At 43.1% G+C, this 15,762-nt stretch overlaps 1 protein-coding gene across 4 annotated transcripts in view; it reads right to left on the bottom strand.

The window, feature by feature from the left end:
* The window catches only part of BLVRA (biliverdin reductase A), a 57,458-nt gene that overhangs the window by 15,749 nt on the left and 25,947 nt on the right, over window positions 1-15,762 (bottom strand). For 3 of the 4 annotated variants that reach the window (XM_036863146.1, XM_036863145.1, XM_036863143.1), the window contains 3 exons: window positions 7,501-7,661; window positions 4,478-4,597; window positions 2,846-2,943 (listed from right to left, as the gene is read on the bottom strand). In XM_036863146.1, coding sequence (XP_036719041.1) covers window positions 2,846-2,943; window positions 4,478-4,597; window positions 7,501-7,661 — 379 coding nt within the window. The remainder of the gene's footprint in view (window positions 1-2,845; window positions 2,944-4,477; window positions 4,598-7,500; window positions 7,662-15,762) is intronic. The other variant, XM_036863147.1, reaches the window with a different exon arrangement.

Genomic DNA, 15,762 nt, shown 5'->3' with positions numbered 1-15,762 from the left:
CCAAATTATCCATAACTCTTGCCGTCCAAAATGATATAACATTAGGTATGCTGAATTGAATAAGATTATTCCTTCCTGTGCTACAGTGTAATTGCTATAATCACTGTTTCAATTCACTTTCAACAGGTTAAGTTAATACTGCTAGCTGTGAACATTTGACACTGTGGGCTCCTCAAGGGCAAGGGTCATCTTTTTGTTATCCCCTATTATCAAGGACAGTATCTCGTACATAGCGATAAGTATCATGTAAACGCTGCTTAATGAACATTCTAGTATGAGTTATGAATACTTGCCTAGAGAACAAAGGTCATTCTTGGTGTTAAGGGCTTTTCTCTTTTTCAAAGCCATTCATGATCTGTAAGCAAGCCATCCAGATTCTGCTTGCTTAAGGAGCTAATTACCAGGCTCCAATATAACAATATTTTGTTTCTCATTTTTAAAACAGTAAGTCCATATTTGATTTAGTTTTCTATAGTTTTAACCTAATGTGCTCTTTGTGTTTCACTTACATTTAGTCATCATGTCTTCTGAGGCCCTTCTTAGGTTAGAAAGTTTCTCAAAATCTCCTTGTTTTTTAATGACCTTGATAGTTCTGAAGAGTACTGTTTAGGTATTTTGTAGAATGCCCCTCAGCTGGGATTTTTCTGATGTTTTTCTCATGGTTAGACTGGGGTTATGTGTTTTGGACAGGAAAACTACAGAAGTAATGGGCCATTCTCATCACATTATATTAAGCGTACATAAGACATTAATAAACAGAAACCTCCATTAAATAGAGTTGGGAGACCAGCACAGGGAGCTCCCATACCCTGCGATGATAGTAGAGCCCCACAGGAAGAAGACGACTCCTCTTCTGTCCTGGCAAGGACTCAGCCAATGAAAAGCCACGGACTCTTTGCTTACTATTCCCCCCCCAAACTTCCTTTTCCCTATAAAAGTGTTCTCCTGCCCTTGCTGTGCAGGGATTTGCACGTGGCTCGCCACGCGGTTGCAGACCTTGAATTATAATTCTCTGATGATTCTGAATAAACTCATCTTTGCTGGAGAAATAAGTGGCAGTCTACTTGCTTTCAGTCAACAAGTACATCCTATTAACATAACTTATCATTGTTTACACTGACCTCAATCATCTGGCTGAGGGGTAGTGTTTGGTTTCTCTAGTGTAGAGTTAACTCTTTTTCCCCTTCTTTCCATCTTGTGCTCTTTGGAAGGAAGTCACTATGCACAGGACATTATCTTCCTGAAGACACTTAGTCTGTTATCTTGTAAAGTGTTCCACATTCTAGTTCACTTAATCTTTTTTGCTGTCATTTAATTTGTTCCTTCATCCCTGTATTTCTTGTGAAGTGAGAAGTTTGGTTAAAATCTCAGTTACAGGATTGATGCTACACACATCCCACCAGATGGCTTGTGATGTCATTCTTACCCAGATTAGCAATCACTTGGTTAGGATGGTAACAGTGGAGCTCTTCATTGTAAAAGGACATTTTTTCCTTTGCAATTAGCAAGAAATCTTTGGCGTCTTGTACTTTGTCCAGGGACGTTTGTGCCATGAGAAATACTATACAAAGGTGATGGCCCCAGAGCTCCCCAACCTCTTATTCACATCAGTAGTCATTCATCCATCTTTTCATTTGACAAACATCTACTGAAGGCCTACTAAGTTCTGGGCGGTGTTTAGCTTTAGCTGCTGGGGCTACAGAGAGGAAAGATGGGCTCTGTCCTCCAGCAGCACAGCCTAGTACTAGAGAAAGGCAATCAAGAGTTTCAGTAGTGTGATCTGTCTACACTGGTGATAAAGGACAAGGTCCTTTCTTTGGTGATTTTCATTCACCATACTTTGTTCATATTTTAAAGATTTAAAATAGCAAATGTTGAAACAGAGAGAGTTTTTGACTTAAACTTCATTTAACTAGCTCCATTAATCCCTAAACATTCTAGTTAGTTCTAATTGCCCCCCCGTAGAGGGACTTGTCCAGTTACCATAAAAACAGAAAAATCTCTGGAGGGCGGCATGGCTCAGAGGAATGAATGTGGACTTCAGAGCCCAGAGAGACTGAAACCAAATCTCCATCTCCCATTTAGTGGTCATATTACTAGCTTTGTGATCTGGCACAAAAAATTTTTTTTGAAGTATAGTAGATGTACAATATTACATAAGTTACAGGTATACAATATAGAGATTCGTAATTTTTAAAGGTTATACCCCATTTCTGGCACAATTTTTTAACTTCTCTGAGCCATGGATTCCTATACATAAGCTAGAGAAAATACCTACCTCCAACGATTTCTAAGAGAATTAAGCAAAATAACATATGAAGTGTTTAGCAGAGTTTTCAAGTTCCTGGCATATAATAAATATTTAATAAACAGTGTTCCTCTTGAGAAACAATGAAAACTACAAACTATGTACATAAGACAATCAATTACCCTGATCTGGGCATTTTTCCATTAGCAATACAACTATCACATGAATAAAACCAAAATGAAATATAATTATATATATTATTATATAAAATAATATATAATATTAATAATATATAATCTATAACACTAGCATAGGTGGAAGCTAATTCATACTTTTCATAAGAGTAAAAGAAGCTAAGTCTTGAACAAAAGTTTGCAAATTCCCACCCATCCCTCTGCCCTGTGGGCCCTCCACACACGCCCCCTTTACGTGCCTACAGTATGGGGTGTGGGGTGGCGGTGTGGGAGCCCATGGGACCAGTAATATATCTGACATGGGGTTAAGTTTTAAAGGCATAAAGATGGTACCACAGAAATCGTAGAGGCAGGAATTCTTAGGAAGAGGGTCTGTGCTCTAGATGCACAGAACATACGTCACCTTTCTGCTCAGCCAGTGCCCACAGTTCCTTAGCTGCTGCCCAAGACAGTGTCATGGGGTATTCCACAAGGACGTGCTTGCCAGCGTTTAGGAACTGTCTTTGGAAAAAAGGGATAAATACAGAGAAAATGCACTTCAATTAAACTTAAGTGCCCCGCATGACAGAGAACAGAATGTTATAAATGCACAAAAGTCTCCATGTAAATGTGTCATGACGAAACACGGGTGAGAGTCAGGGCCAGAGGATGAGGAGAATGAACTGCATCTCACGTGATTTTCTACTAAGCGGTAAGAGAAAGGCTTTCTAGTCATGTGTTCATTTGAACACTCACCCATTCGTCTACTCACGTATTCAACCAGCTACTATGTACCAGTTACTCTGGAGGAGAAATACAGCCATGTTAGCAGGGAAATTGCCTAGTACCATATGACAGCTATAAATAAAAACCCACGGCAGCCAGCTCTGCCTGAGGCAATCGGAAAAGACTTCCCTAAGGCTCTGAACTGGGTCTTGAAGTATCAACAGGCATTTTCCAGGTGCCAGGGTACGGGGATGTTGTACTCTGAGCGGCATATGCAGGGCGCCTGGGTGTTTACGGGGCTTTGTCCACTGGGACGTGGTGTGAATTTCAGCATTTCAGCATGGCAGGGGAGTGGGCTACAGGGAGTGGAGGGAAAACTAGGTCCTAAAAGTAGCTGGGAGCCTGATGTAAAGGACGCAGAGTGCTGTGCTCAGAAGTCTGGCTTTTATTCTCTAGATATTCCAGGAAACAAACATTGATAAGCATGGGAATTACGTGATCACTTTGTTAAGGACATACCCTCTGGTGCCACAGAAGTTTAAGGGGAACCACAGAAAGGTGTTTCTGGCCACACTTAGAGTGGGCCTGATAAACAGGGAGCAGCTGATTCTGGGGAACGGCGTGGTGGAAGCAGCTGTAGTTTAATGTAAGGACCCAGAAGGGAAGCTGAGATTCTGGGGGCGGCTGGCCCTGCCTTGTCAACTGCCAGGTCCTGAGTGGGGCTCCTCCTTCCAGGCTCAGTCCTACCAAATGCTTGGAGGGCTCTAGGCTCTGCATTCAAAGGTGGGGCGGGGGAACACTTCACTTCTCCTGCTCTACGAATAATGCGATCTCCCCACTCTGATGCCACCACTATCTCCTTACTCATCTCGTGGCAAAAACTCTTCATATTAAAGCAACTCCTAGAGACCTTCTCAGAGATCTCATGTTGTTGAAAGGGCAAAGGATAAAATATTGGAAACTGAAAGGACTATGACAATTCTCCTAAGGCACAGAAAAGATGGTAGCTAAGTTAAACCGCCAGAAAAAGGCAGGCACTGTTCAAACCACACTCACTAAGTTTTTTACAAAGAAATAAGATACTTTAATTGTTAATGTTTTTAATGTTTTAAATTATGGTGTACTAAATAAATATTAGTTCTACAATATTTTTCGTGTCCTTATACATTTATAACCCAGAGTGAGAGTTCACATTTTGACAATTTTTAAAGGTCATGGATCCAATGTAGTTCTTCCCATCAATAATTAAGACCCCTTTGCAAGATGTCAGCCTGCCCAGGCATTTTTATTGTCCCGCACTCCTGTGCAACACAAGGACTTGAACACCCACCTGATGTAGTCTTCGTGGCTGGAGCTCTCACTGCAGATGTAAGCAACCTCAACCTCTCGACTGGAAAGAGCATCTTCCAAAGAAATCTGCGGCACCCCATCAGTGCTTCCCAGCTTTCGTCTATTTGAGAGCAACAGACAGGTGGAGCTCAAAGTAGGCAGAACTGAGAAAACATGTTCTGAGAACATGTTTTCTCATCTCTGAGAAAACATCGGCTGAGAAAACATGAGTGCCATCCTTCTCCCCATCTCCCAACAATGTCCTGGTGATCGACTTTTGGAAATGAAGCGATGAACTTCCTGCCTCCCACTGCCAGGGCATTTTTCAGCACGCAGCGAGAAACACAGCCTCTGGGGTGAAGTCGGGGACCTGGCATTGAGTGCCGACACCACCGCTAACAGCCCATATGACATGGGACTCTTTGCATTACTTCATCTCTAAGATAAAAAGAACCGATCTCCTGTAATCTCATGAGACACGATCTCCACGGTCACTGCCAACTTCAAGCACTTGGCCAGACACCAGGACTGCCTAACCTAATCCAAATCCAAGACACTAACACCTTTAAGGGGCAAACGGCCGTGTGACTTCAAGCTCCTTCATGTTCATCGTGGCCTGTGATGGTCAAGTGGAAGGTGGGTGTCACTGCCTCACTTACAGCCGAGCTGACAAAGCCCAGAGAGGCAGGGGCTCCACGGCTAACCAGCAGCAGAGGCAGGACAGGAGCTGAGCCTTCCGGCTCCTGCACATTCAGAAGGACCGCTGCCTTAGGAGAGCTGAGAGCCCTGGCTGTCTGCGCACTGCCCCAGAGTGGAGGCTGGAGAGGACCAGTCCTCCAACGGCGGCTGCCACACAGGAGACGCGGCAGCCGGCAGGAGGCTCGGGCCAGCTCAGAGCTCCACCCGAGCAGCAGCCAGAGGGCGTGTGGGGAAGCGGGGCTGCGGCAGGACATTACGGCGGGTTTCTTCCCGTGGGGACCACCGACCTACACGGCTCGGTCTGACCAGAGCTCCCTGCTCGTCTCCTGTGTGCCTGCCCTGTAGGGAGTATGTGCAGAGCGGACCAAAGTCCTCAGCTTCCAGTGAGCTCAGTCAGCTAGAGGGAGGAAGACACGTACACACCTATAGCAACAAGTCAGCTAGAGGGAGGAAGACACGCACACCTATAGCAACAACACGAGACCAACAGGAGGAATGCCGTGCCGGGGGTACAGGTGAAGGGTCAAGGAAGGCAAGGAACCCCAAGTTTCAGGGTTTCAGGAGAGGCTTCCCAGGGAGGTGATAGGACTTAGCAGGGAGGTCGTGAGGAACAGGGCACGTGAGAAGGGGACAGTGTAATAGCAGCAGGGGTGCAGTAAAGCAGGGATGGGGGTGAGCTGGCCGTCCTCCCGAGGGACCTGGGTAGGTTCGGTATTCCCGCTGCAGCAGTTACGGCGCCAGCTGCCAAGGGCGGGGGTGCAGGGGGAGCAGAGGCCCCACTTCAGCCTGGAGCCCGTGTCGTGCAGGATCCCAGCTGCCGGCAGGGGAGCGGCAGGAGGAACGGTGCCGGCTAATCGTCCTGTCAAGCCTCCTATCTGTGCTGCTCCCTTAGAATCTTTTTTAAAAAATTAATCAATTTATTTTTGGCTATGTTGGGTCTTTGTTGCTGCCCGTGGGCTTCCTCTAGTTGCGGCGAGCAGGGGCTACTCTTTGTTGTGGTGTGCGAGCTTCCCATTGTGGTGGCTTCTTTTGCTGCAGGGCACAGGCTCTAGGTGCGCGGGCTCAGTAGTTGTGGCACATGGGCTTCAGTACTTGTGGCACACGGGCTTCAGTAGCTGTGGCACATGGGCTCTAGGTGCGCGGGCTCAGTAGTTGTGACACACGGGCTTAGTTGCTCCGCGGCATGTGGGATCTTCCCGGACCAGGGCTCGAACCCGTGTCCCCTGCATTGGCAGGAGGATTCTTAATCACTGTGCCACCAGGGAAGCCCTCCCTTAGAATCTTACTGGGAGGGGAAGACTGACCAAGGGCAGATTCCCAGCACTTCTGGGTCACCTTAGTGCCGCCACTTTAAATCCTTAAGGAAGGGCCAGGTTTCGAGACAGACAAATTGGAAGAAAGCAGGTCCCATAAATTAAAATTTGAAAGAACTTCTACGAGGACCGAGGACCGTCAGGATAGTTACTTACGCTCGCTCTGTTTAAGTATTGATATTTAGTTGATTTCTCTAAAGCACTAGGAAGCAGAGACGTGCCTGACTTGCTCTCTGTTGCATCACCTGCCGACACAGGGCCTACCTCTAGTTCCCAATGACTTATTGATAAGTGATGTTACAGGGCGTTAGTTTGGTGAATGGTGTGTATGTGAGGAAGTGGTCGGGGTGGAGGAAGGAGCTGAGGGTGGGGCAGGGAAGAAGAAACGCGCTGAAAAGTTTGGTTTTGAGTTACAGGAGATAAATGATACTCCTTAAAAGCAGGGCTCAGAATTATCAAAGGGGAAAAGAACACATGGTGTTTAAAAGATGGGCTTTGGAATCAGACAGACCTGCGCTGACGTCTAGTTCTTAGATTTTTCCAGCTGTGTGACCTCAGGCAAATTACTTAACCTCTCTGTGGCTCAGCTTCTTTACCTGGCAAGTGGGTTGACATCTACGTCAAATAGTTGGTCAGGCTTGGAAAGCCCAGGGCCCTGCATGGGTGGCTGTCATGGTAACTGATGTGACAGTTACACGGTAACTGATGTATCACAGCTAAAGCCTTCATTCAGGCCGACCCACATGTGTTCACTGTGCCGCTTCAGTAACCGTCAGGCCCTGTGCTCATCTTCCCTACCTCTGCCCGCAGTCCCCTCTACGGAGGAGCTGAGCGTGGTCACACTCACTGTACATCCCAGCTGCAGGTCTAGTTACTCGTCAGTTCCCAGACCCGTCCAAACTTGTGATCTTGTGGGGCTGACCCTGCACGGTTCCCTGGAATGACCCTGGAGCTGGCTCGCTCTCTCCCGGGTCTGGAGGAGCTGCGTGGCCCAAGGCCTCATCCATCTCACCGGGCTTCCCGTGAATTACAAGGCACAAAGCAAAGCCACCTGGACACGAAGCCAATCAGGTTCAGGTACGCCGAGGAGGCGTGTGGATTCCGCAAGTCCCGGATCCGCACCGAGCCAGCTCTGCCGATGCCAACCACCACCACGCCAAACTTCCTCTCGGGCTGAAACGCAAGGGATCAAGGTGGGGTTTAGAAACGGTCCAGGCGTCTAGCAAAGCGCAGCAAAACAAAGACATGTGGGCAGGACCAGTCAGGGTCCAGACAAGCAAGCAAGGAGCCAACCCAGAACACACAGGAAGCCGCAGCAGGTAAGGGGGGATGAGGCACTCCCTGAAACGCGGGCTCGGAGAGAAGTCAGCTGCCCCCAGAACATTTCTGTGGGTGCGCTGACCTGTGTCGTCCACGGAAAAGGCTCTCCACTTCTACTGCCACCTCCCCCAGGATGAGAGATCTTCCTCTTTAAGCCATACCCAGCCCTAGTCTGGCACCTCTGTCCTCCCCGAATCCCTCCTCCAGTGGACGTGCGAATCTGATACAGCGGGGAGTCATTCAGAGGCCACAGCTGCTCAGTGAGATGTGGGCAGACAGGGCCCATGGGTACCAGACACAGTCACCTTACTCAGACTCCTCACCATGGCTTTCTGGGTTCCAACCAACGTCACTCCCACCCTACTGTGGCAGCGTACTCATTATTCAGGTACACTGCTGGAGGCTGGATGCGTACAGTATTACAATGAAAAATCAAGTCGACTTTTTCAAGTTATACAGCAACTCACTATAATCCAAACTGATAAAAATTATCTCTACACATCCCTCAAACCCAGTTCTTCTTGGACGTCTCCAAGCATAGAAACTCCAATGTCTCCCTAGCCGGCTAGCATCTAGCCCCTTTCTTTCACCTTTGTCATCTGGGTGTCACCATTTCCCACTGAGTCCACCCCTCTTCCTGCGTCCACTGCTCTAGTCTTGGCCCAGGACTTGTTTCCCTCCTGCCTGATGACGTGACAAACCACCACCTGGTCTCACCCTTCCCATGTGTGGTCCCCAGGCCTGCCAGAGGAGATGCTTCAGATGAAAACTAAGTCCCCTTCCCTGATTAAAGCCCTTCATTTTCCCAGCTGTTACAGACTGAGTGATTATGTCCCCCCCCAGAAGTGGGAACCCTGTCCCCCAATATAATGGTAGTAGGAGATAGGGCTTTGGGGAGGTAATTAGGATGAGATGAAGTCATGAGGGTGGAGCCTGCATGAATGGGGTTGGTGCCCTTCTAAGAGTCATGAGAGAGCATGCCTCCTCTCTCCCTGCTCTCCGCTCACGTGAGGACAGGATGAGGAGTCAGTAGTCTGCAGCCCGGAAGGGCAGCCCTCCCGCCAGATCTCAGCCTGATCTCAGGCTTCCAGACCCCGAACTGCGAGAGAGAAATTTCTGTGGTACTTTATTACAGCAGCCCGAACTGTAAGAGAGTTTGTAGGACACCAACTAAAGGGAAAAAAAAAAAAAAAATCCAAGTCCACGTTCTTTACCAAACACATAAGGCCTTTCACAACTCAGCTCCAGCCTGCTTCTCCAGCAACGCCTTCTGGTCAACTCCCCCACTGTGTAACTTTAGGCTTCTGACCTTCCAAACAACTTCAAAGTACGCAGAACACACATGACTGTTTGCTCCCTGTAAGTCTTTGCAAATCCTGTTCCCTTTGCCTGGAACGAGCTTCTCCCCACTGTCCACAGGGTGGATGTCCACACCTTCAAAGCTTTTAAGACTTGGGCATCTTACACTCTATGAAGCTTTTCCTGATACTATCAGTTAGATTTTTTTTTTTTGCATATAATAAAACCCACCCATTTTAGTGTACAGTTCTATGAGTTTTGACCAACATAAACTCATATACCTACCACAATCAAGATATAGAACAAATGAACTTATTTACAAAACAGAAGTAGGGTCACAGATGTAGAAAAAAGATTTATGGTTACCAGGGGATAAGGGTGGGGAGGGATAAACTGGGAGACTGGGACTGACATCTATGCACTACTATATATAAAATAGATAACTAATAAGAACCTGCCGTATAGCACAGGGAACTCTACTCAATACTCTGTAATGGCCTATATGGGAAAAGAATCTAAAAAAAAAAAGAAGAGTGGATACATGCATATGTATAACTGATTCACTTTGCTGTACACCTGAAACTAAAACAACATTGTAAATCAACTATACTCCAATTAAAAAAAAAAGATATAGAAAAGTTCTATCACCCCCTCCAAAATTACCTGTGCCCCTTTGTAGTCAACCCCTACCCAACCCCAGGCAACCACAGATTTGTTTACCATCCCCACAGTTTTGCCTTTTCTAGAATGTCATATAAATGAAATCAAACGATATGAAGTCTTTTGAGTCTATCTTCTGCCTAGCACAATGCATTTTTCAACTATGTTGTTGCATGTATCAATCATTTCTTTCTTTTTATTACTAAGTACTAGTCATAATGGCTTGTTTATCCATTTCGCAGTTGAAGAACATTTCTGATGCTTTCAGTTCAAATGAATTCATAATTCAATTATGAATAAAGCTGCTATAGATAGTCATGTCCTACTTTTTGTGTCAGCACAGTTCTCAAACTTGGGTAAATACCTGGGTATGAGTTTGCTGTGTCCTATGGCAAGTGTAGGCTTAACTTAATGAGAAACTGTCAAACTGAGTTTTTCCAAAGTGTACCTTTACACCTATACTGTTTTGCATTCTCGCCACTGATGTCTGAGAGGTCCAGCTGTTCTGCATTCTCACCAGCACCTGGTATTATCAGGTTTTCTCCTCTTTTTGTTTTAGCCATTATAACAGGTGTGTTGTGGTCTCTCACTGAGGTTTCTATTTGCATTTCCCTAATGACTAGTGATGTTGAGCTCTGTTTCGTGTGCTTATTTGCCGTCTATAAATCTTTGCTGGTAAAGTGTCTGTTCAAATCTTTTGCCACTTTTTATTGGGTTATTTTCTTATTATTGAGTTTTTAGAGTTCTTTATATATTTTTGATACAATTCATTTGTCAGGTATGTAATTTGCAAACAACTTTTCCTAGTCTGTAGTTTGTCTTTTCATTTTCTTAAGAGTGACTTTTTAGGAGCTAAAGTTCTTAATTTTGATGAAGTCAACTTATCAAAAAAATTTTTCAATGGATCATTCTTCTGGCTACTCCAGTGTCACAAATATTTTCTTCTATGTTTTCTTTTAGACATTTTATAGTTTAAGATTCACAGTTTTAGCTTACTTTAGTTTTAGTTACTTTTTTTTTTTGGGGCCACATTGGGTTTTCGTTGCTGCACACAGGCTTTCTCTAGTTGTGGCGAGCGGGGGCTACTCTTCGCTGCGGTGCGTGGGCTTCTCACTGCGGTGGCTTCTCGTTGCGGAGCACGGGCTCTAGGCACGTGGGTTTCGATAGTTGCAGCACGTGGGCTCAGCAGTCGTGGCATGCAGGCCTTAGAGTGTGCGGGCTTCAGTAGTTGCAGCACGAGGGCTCAGTAGTTGCAGTTTGTGGGCTCTAGGGCACACGGGCTTCGGTAGCTGTGGCTCATGGGCTCTAGAGTGCAGGCTCAGTAGTTGTGGCACACGGGCTTTGTTGCTCCGCAGCATGTGGGATCTTGCCAGACCAGGGATCGAACCCATGTCCCCTGCATTGGCAGGTGGATTCTTAACCACTGTGCCACCAAGGAAGTCCTTAGTTACTTTTATAGTTTATGTTCTGAATTAATTTTTCCACATGGAGTAAGGTATGAATCAGTTTCTTTAAAAAAATTTTTTAGAGCAGAGAGGCAGCTTCTAGTATATATATTCATTCCACAGGCTGTATCAACTATCTACAACTAGGCAGGGCTATGCCAGCCCTGTATTTAAATGTACCAGGACTTTAAACCCAGCTCATGTGCCTTCTTCTCTGGAAGCCATCAAGGTTCATTTTTTTTTTTTTCCGCATATGATACCCAACTGTTCCAATATGATTTATTGAGAAAGACCATCCTTTTTCTATTGAAATGCCTTTGTACCTTTGTACAAAAGGAAACTGTCTTGATCACTATAGTTTTATGGTAAGTATGGAGTCCATTACTGTGAATCCACCAACTTTTTCTTTTCCAAAATTATAGTTCTCCTGCCTTTACATATAAATTTTAGACTCAGCTTGTCAATTATTAAATAAATAAAATAAAATGAAATAAAATAAAAATTCCTGCCAGGATTCTGAATGGGATTATGTTGAATATATGGATCAGTTTGAGAAGAAACCCAACATTTTCACAATAATGAATCTTCTAATCCATGAACGTGGTACATATCCCCATTTATTTAGGTCTTTGATTTCTTTCATTCTGTCATTTTCAGTATATGGATTTAGCACATATTTTGTTAGACTTATACTTGTTTTTTTTAATGATTTTTAGTGCTATTATAAATAGTATTTTTTTTTAACCTTCCATTTCCAATTGTTCATTGTGAGTATATAGACATACAATTGATTTCTGTATACTGACTTGGCATCTTGTAACCTTGCTGAACTCACTTATTACTTCTAGCAGCATTTTTGTAGATTCCATTAGATTTCCGCACAGACCAGAGTCAGATGTGAACAGAGATGGCTTTACTTCTTCCTTTCCAATCTGTATGTGTTTTATTCATTTTTCTTGCCTGATTGCACTGGGTGAGACTCCAGTATGATTTTGAACAGGAGTAGCAAGAGCAGACATTCTTGCTCACGTTTTAATCTTAGAGGACAGCATTTGGTCTTTTCACCAAGAAGAATTATCTTAGCTGTAGAATTTTTTGTAGATACCCTTTATCAGGATGTGGATATTTCCTTTTATTCATATTTTGCTTACATTTTAAAAACCATAAATGGTCTAATTTTGTCAAGTGCCTTTTCTATGTCTATTGAGATGATTGTGTGATCTTTTTCTTCTTAAAGTCTGTTGATATAGTGACACCTTTCATTCCCAGGATAAACCTCACTTGGTCATAATGTATTATCCTTTATATATATTGTTGATTCTATTTGCTAAAATCTTATTAAAAATGTTTGCATCTGTGTTCATGAGAGTTACTGGTCTGTAATTCTCTTTTCTTGTAATGCCAAATTATTTCTAGTATTTCTGATTCTATAAAAGTATCCCCTTTTATACTGCCTGTATAAAACATTTTATATCACTGTTAATTCTACTAAAGAACTGCTTTTTCTTTACGGTATGAATTCCGACTGATGGAATACATGCCCTTAAAATAGGTTTCCTTTATCCAATAAAATTAAGATTACTGATAAGTTTCTTGGCTTTAGAGCTGGGCAAGTTGCTACTAGCACATTTTAGGTAAATAACATTCTTTACTAAACACTGTAAGATCATTCATTTGAAACTTTCAGAATAATTCATAGAAAATAGATAATATATTAAATTACACACTGAATGGTCAATCTACAACTATAGAGATTTATATATGAAGCAGCTCTTTAAAGAAGTAAGACCCACAAATATGTCTGTCTTGGGATAATATACATAATTGAAATGAATAAAATCTGGAAGACCAATATTGTAACACTATGTTCTGTTAGTCTTTTTTTTTTTAAATCGTATAATTAGTAATCCATTTGTGCTTACAATATTCATATGTATGAGCTTAAAGGAAAAAAATCTCACGATAATAAAAAGGTTTTATACTCATATATACTTTTAAATTACACTACTGTTTAAACATTTTCCTAAAGTCAAACCCTCCTTTCCAGCTGGCACGGTTTTTCAAGCCTAACTCTTGACAGGGGGTGGCCCTCTGGCATTAGTGAAGTAAAGAAGGTGGTGATAAGATCAAGCTGAAACCATTAATCCAGGTCTTTGAATTGCACTGGCTTCTTCACCTGCACCTTCCCCACTCCCACCCTCATCGCCATGCCCATCATCCATAAAATGACCTACTTCTTCAAGTTTTAGATTGTTTACTTGTTTCCCATTATCCTTAACTTGGCACTATTTTAGGGAGCCTGCGGCCGACCTCCTCATGCCTAACAGAAATTCATCCAACTTGCTGTACATAAAGCAGCGGCATGGCTTCCATTACCATATAAATTGACTAAAGGAAGAAAAGAAATACACAATGCTAAAGAGAACTGCAGCTTGTGAGGACACGTACATCCAATCCAGCCAGCCCCAAACTGACATCTTCTTTGTTTAGCATTCTCATTCATGGGTTAGCTTTCTTGGACCACTGAGTTTGGAGCCGGTGGCGATTATTCTCCAGGAACATGTGCCAATTTAGAGGCTGTGAAGCAGTAGTTTGGGCTGGGTTGGCGTTTGATGTGGCCTGAGCTGAAACGGCAGCTTGACATTGTACAAAATATCACATATCACTAATGAGCATACAAATGTTTGCCACCATAGTATCTGCAATGGACTAAAAGCAAGATACACTGGCAATCTAGCTGGAACAGCTTACCCGAGAAACTGGTTGTCTACGTTTCTTTGTATTACGTGTGGAAACAGATAACTATACGGGAATCCATCTGTGCTTGTGGAAGCGTGTGTTGTCTCAGTCACACACAGTTGAGAAAGAACTGGCAGCTCTAGACACGATTTCTTGACTGCATGATGGAGTGGCTGATCTTGAATCATCTGGGCTAGAATTGCTGCTGGATGCTGGCGTTTCATGGCTTTCTCTATTGGCACTGGGTTTGGAGTACTGGGATGAGTTCACAAAAAATACACAAATGATAAACCATATGACACTCATTTTGTTTTCTGATCATCTTTCAGTGGCAAATGATCAGGAAGGAGTCTGCCCAAGTAGAGCACTCTGGTCCTTTGTCAAATTTATTATCTCACTGTTTCCGAGGGTCTGGAATCTGAATGTGGCTTAACGGAGTCCTCTGCCCAGGGTCTTACTAGGCTGCAGTCAGGACCTGGCAGGTTACGTTCCCAACCAGAGCCCAGGGCTCTCTTCCAAGCTCATGTGGTTGCCAGCAGAATTCAGTTCCTTCTGGTTGTGGGATGGAGAGCTCTTAGAAGCCACCTGAAGTTCCTGACAAATGCCCCTCTATATAAGCAGTTCACATCATAGCAGCCTGCTTCTTCAATCCAGCAGAATTCCTTCCTGTGGAAAGGTTTTAACTACAGAGACAATTTATTTAATAGGTATAGTTGGAATATATATACATTCAGGTTGCCACTTCTTTTTCAAAGTGCTTATGAAGTTTGAGTCTTTCAAGAAATATGCCCATTTCATCTAAATTACTCATTTCCTAGCCACAAAGGTATTAATAGTATTCTCTTATTATTCTTTAACTCTCTGTAGAATCTGCAGTAATGTCCTCTCTCTCATTTCTGATATTGGTAATTTGTGTCTTCTCTCTCTTTTTCCTGAGCAGCCTGGCTAGAGTTTTATCAATTCTAATGATCTCAAAAAAATCCCAAAAGACTATCTTTAGGTTTCACCGATTTTCTTGATTGTTTTTTGTTTCCTTATTGCGTTGACTTCTGCTCTTATCCTTATTACTTCAAATTTTCTGCTTATTTTGGGTTTAATATGCTTTTTAAAAAAAAACTCTGAGGTTGGGAATTTAAGTTATTCATTCAAAAACTTTCTTCTTTTCAAAAACAGACATTTAGTGCTATAAATTTCCCTGTAAGTGATGGCAGTGCTTTAGCTGCACCCCACAAACTGGGAAATGTCATGCTTTCATTTTCATTCAGTTAACAATACTGTCTAATTTCCCTTGTGATTAACTCTTTGGTCAATGGATTATTCAGAAGTATGTTATTTAGTTCCAGATGTTTAGGGATTTTCCAGATATTTTTCTACTATGGGTTTCTCATTTAATTCCAGAGAAGTATCAGTCAGAGAACATCCTTTAAATGATTTGAACCCTTAAATTTTTAAAAACATGTTTTATGATCTAGAATATGGTCTATCTTGGTAAATGTTTTGAGCACACTTAAAAAGAATGTATTCTACTGTTGTTGGCTGGACTGTTCCATAGGTCTGTTAGATCAAGTTGGTAGATAATGATATCCAAGTCTTCTATATACTTACTGATTTTCTGTCTACTTGTTCTATCAATCATTGATAGGTACTAGAATCTCTGAATATAACTGTAGATCTGTGTATTTCTCTTTACAGTTCTATCACTTTCTGACTGATGTATTTCAGAGCTCTATTGTCAGGAATATAAATTTTTAGGGTGGTTATGGTGTCTTGATGAATTAACCACTTTATCATTCTGAAATGACCATTTTTAT

The sequence above is a fragment of the Balaenoptera musculus genome, chromosome 9 (genome assembly GCF_009873245.2).
Source record: "Balaenoptera musculus isolate JJ_BM4_2016_0621 chromosome 9, mBalMus1.pri.v3, whole genome shotgun sequence".
Lineage (NCBI taxonomy): Eukaryota > Metazoa > Chordata > Mammalia > Artiodactyla > Balaenopteridae > Balaenoptera > Balaenoptera musculus.
Note: the sequence above shows the minus strand (reverse complement) of the source record. Positions and strands in the feature narration are given on the sequence as shown.